The 2,361-nt window shown below is 56.0% G+C and overlaps 1 protein-coding gene across 1 annotated transcript; it reads right to left on the minus strand.

Annotated features, from left to right (window-relative positions):
- Nucleotides 1-254: 254 nt before the first annotated feature.
- MCYG_06069 (meiotic recombination protein DMC1) lies at nucleotides 255-2,245 on the minus strand (the record flags this gene model as incomplete). Its single annotated transcript, XM_002846154.1, has 3 exons — nucleotides 255-589; nucleotides 637-916; nucleotides 1,088-2,245. The coding sequence occupies 3 exons, from the start codon at nucleotides 2,243-2,245 to the stop codon at nucleotides 255-257; spliced, it is 1,773 nt and encodes a 590-aa protein (XP_002846200.1).
- Nucleotides 2,246-2,361: the final 116 nt, after the last annotated feature.

Consider the following 2,361-nt stretch of genomic DNA (forward strand, 5'->3'; position numbering starts at 1 on the left):
GGAAGATGAAGTTTTGAGATGCGAAAAAGAAGAAGAAACGAAGCGAGTGCGAAAAAGAGACTAAAAAGAAGAAAGGAAGAAAAAGAAAAAAAAGGAGGGAAAACCAGAACTCGTAAGAATCCGCTAATAACTCTTTACTCTATACGCTGATGCTGGCTTGATGATGATGCTGGCTTGATGATGATGCTGGCTTGATGATGATGCTGGCTTGATGATGATGCTGGCTTGATTATGATGCTGGCTTGATGATGATGCTAGACTAGAGAAAGAGTCCGCTCGTAGACCCGCGCGGCCGCCATCTTCCACCGTCCTACTTCTGCGTCTACTTCTGCGTCTACTTCTGCGTCTACATCTACATCGTCATCGTCATCTTCCTCGTCTCTGACGTCAAAGACGGTCACTCGCGTCCCCTCGACGAGGCTCTTGATCCTCACTCGCTCCGTCATGCTCGCTTCCGCCAGCAGCGCAGAGAACATCGCGTCCAGCTTGTCCAGCAGCCTGAAGGTCTCCCTGGCCTGCCATGGGAAGTCGCGCAGGTAGCTGTTCACCAGGCCCGCCAGGCTGATCATGTAGGGCACTTGTATCGATGCTGCGCCATTAGCATGCACATATGTACCTGTGTAGATAGATACTCACGCGTGTTGCTGACCCAGAGGACGTCGAGGGCGCGGTCGACGTCGACGGCCACCTCGCCGAAAGAGTCGTAGCCGGGCACGTCTTCTTCCGCGTCCTTTGTCTCTTCCGCGTCCGTCTCTGTGAAGGAGCGGCTGAACCTCTTTGCGTGGCGGCGGTTGATGCGCAGGACGGCCGCCTCGACCCAGTTGAGCAGCGTTGTCTCCTTGCTCGACCCGGGCCGCAGGGGGTGCTGTCGTTGCTCCGGTAGAGCAGAGTCGCCGTTCATCTTACATGCACTATACTGATCTAGTTATAGACGTAGATGTTAGACGTAGATGTTAGACGTAGAAGTAGAAGAAGTTTTAGATGATGCAATGATGACTAATACGTGTTAGTATACAAGAGATGGAAGAGACGAAGACAAGAGAAGAAATCAGGTCGAGTGAGAAGATATTAGGCTGGGCGTGAAGACATGGCACAAAGTGCTCCTCTGGCCCCCAGCAGACTCATCATGTAGGAGAAGAAGTAGAAGTAGAAGAAGAAGTAGGAGAAGAAGTAGAAGAAGTAGAGGTAGACTTACGATCATGACTCCGGCTGGAACAGTCAGTAAGAGATAGAGATAGAGCAAGGCAGAGAGACTTACTACGACCTTCCCGCGACGGCTCTTCATCTCCTCCACACGCCGCTTGTCCTCCTCGAACCGCCGCAGCAGCTCTCCCTGCCTCTCCTTGCGTTTCTCCCGCATCTGGAACCGGTAAAAGTCCTCCAGCCCCCGACTCTTCTCTCGCTGCTTCTCTGCCAGAGCCCGCAGCTCCTCCTCCCGCCGCCGCCGCCGCTGCTGCTGCTGGCCCTGCCTCGGCCCCCTCGCCACGGTCACGAAGCCGTCCTCGTCCACTACCTCGCCCTGTCTCGCCGCGGCTTGCTCCTGCGCTTCCTCCAGCCGCGTCAGCACGCCCATGTACTCGTTCACGCGCTGCAGCAGCTCGGACCGGCCAGGATAGCGCCCTTCGCCCAGGTGTCTGCTGTATCGCGACCGGCCCAGTGCAGGTACCTTCTGTCCGTCCTCCAGCCCTTCGCCCCATACTATTACGGATGTGCTGCTGCTGCTGGAAGAACTCGTCTTGCCGGCCTTCTTCCGGACCGCTTTCAGGCTGGCTTCCATGCTGGGCCGGTCGACGAAGGTAACCACCGCATGTGAGCCGCTGGGCCGTAGCTCTCGGTCCCATGCGGGCGGCAGGTACATCCCGTCCAGCTGGGCCTCGCACTCTTCCACCGTCTCCTCCTCGCGTTTCCGTTTCTTGCTCTGGTTCGTCTTCGTCTTCCTGTCGTTGCCGTCAATCGGTGCTGGTGCGGCGATAGGGTGCTGTTTCTTGCCATAGTGAAAGTCCACTCGCTCGACGCGGCCGGATCCCAGCTGAGTGCCAAACAGGTGGCGGAAGTGCGTCTCCGTGCAGGTCGTCGGGATGTTGACCACGAACAGTGACCGTGACGAGTCGGCGTCTGGCTCTCGTGGTGCGTGGGCCTGGATGTACAGGTAATGTGTGGCTGCTTCGTCAAAGGATGGCCTTGCTGGCAGCCGTACCGGCAGCACGCTGTATCCTGCTATGCTCGACACCGTCTTCGACGGCATCTCTCTATTCCCGGTTTCCCCTTCTAGGCTCTTCTTCAAGTGTTTTGTAGTGGTATCTCTGGATATTTGCGGCAGTTGTTCTTAGCTACTTTCATTTTTTTTTTAAATCGATAACT

The sequence above is a fragment of the Microsporum canis genome, genomic scaffold, assembly GCF_000151145.1.
Source record: "Microsporum canis CBS 113480 supercont1.5 genomic scaffold, whole genome shotgun sequence".
Classification (NCBI taxonomy): Eukaryota; Fungi; Ascomycota; class Eurotiomycetes; order Onygenales; family Arthrodermataceae; genus Microsporum; species Microsporum canis.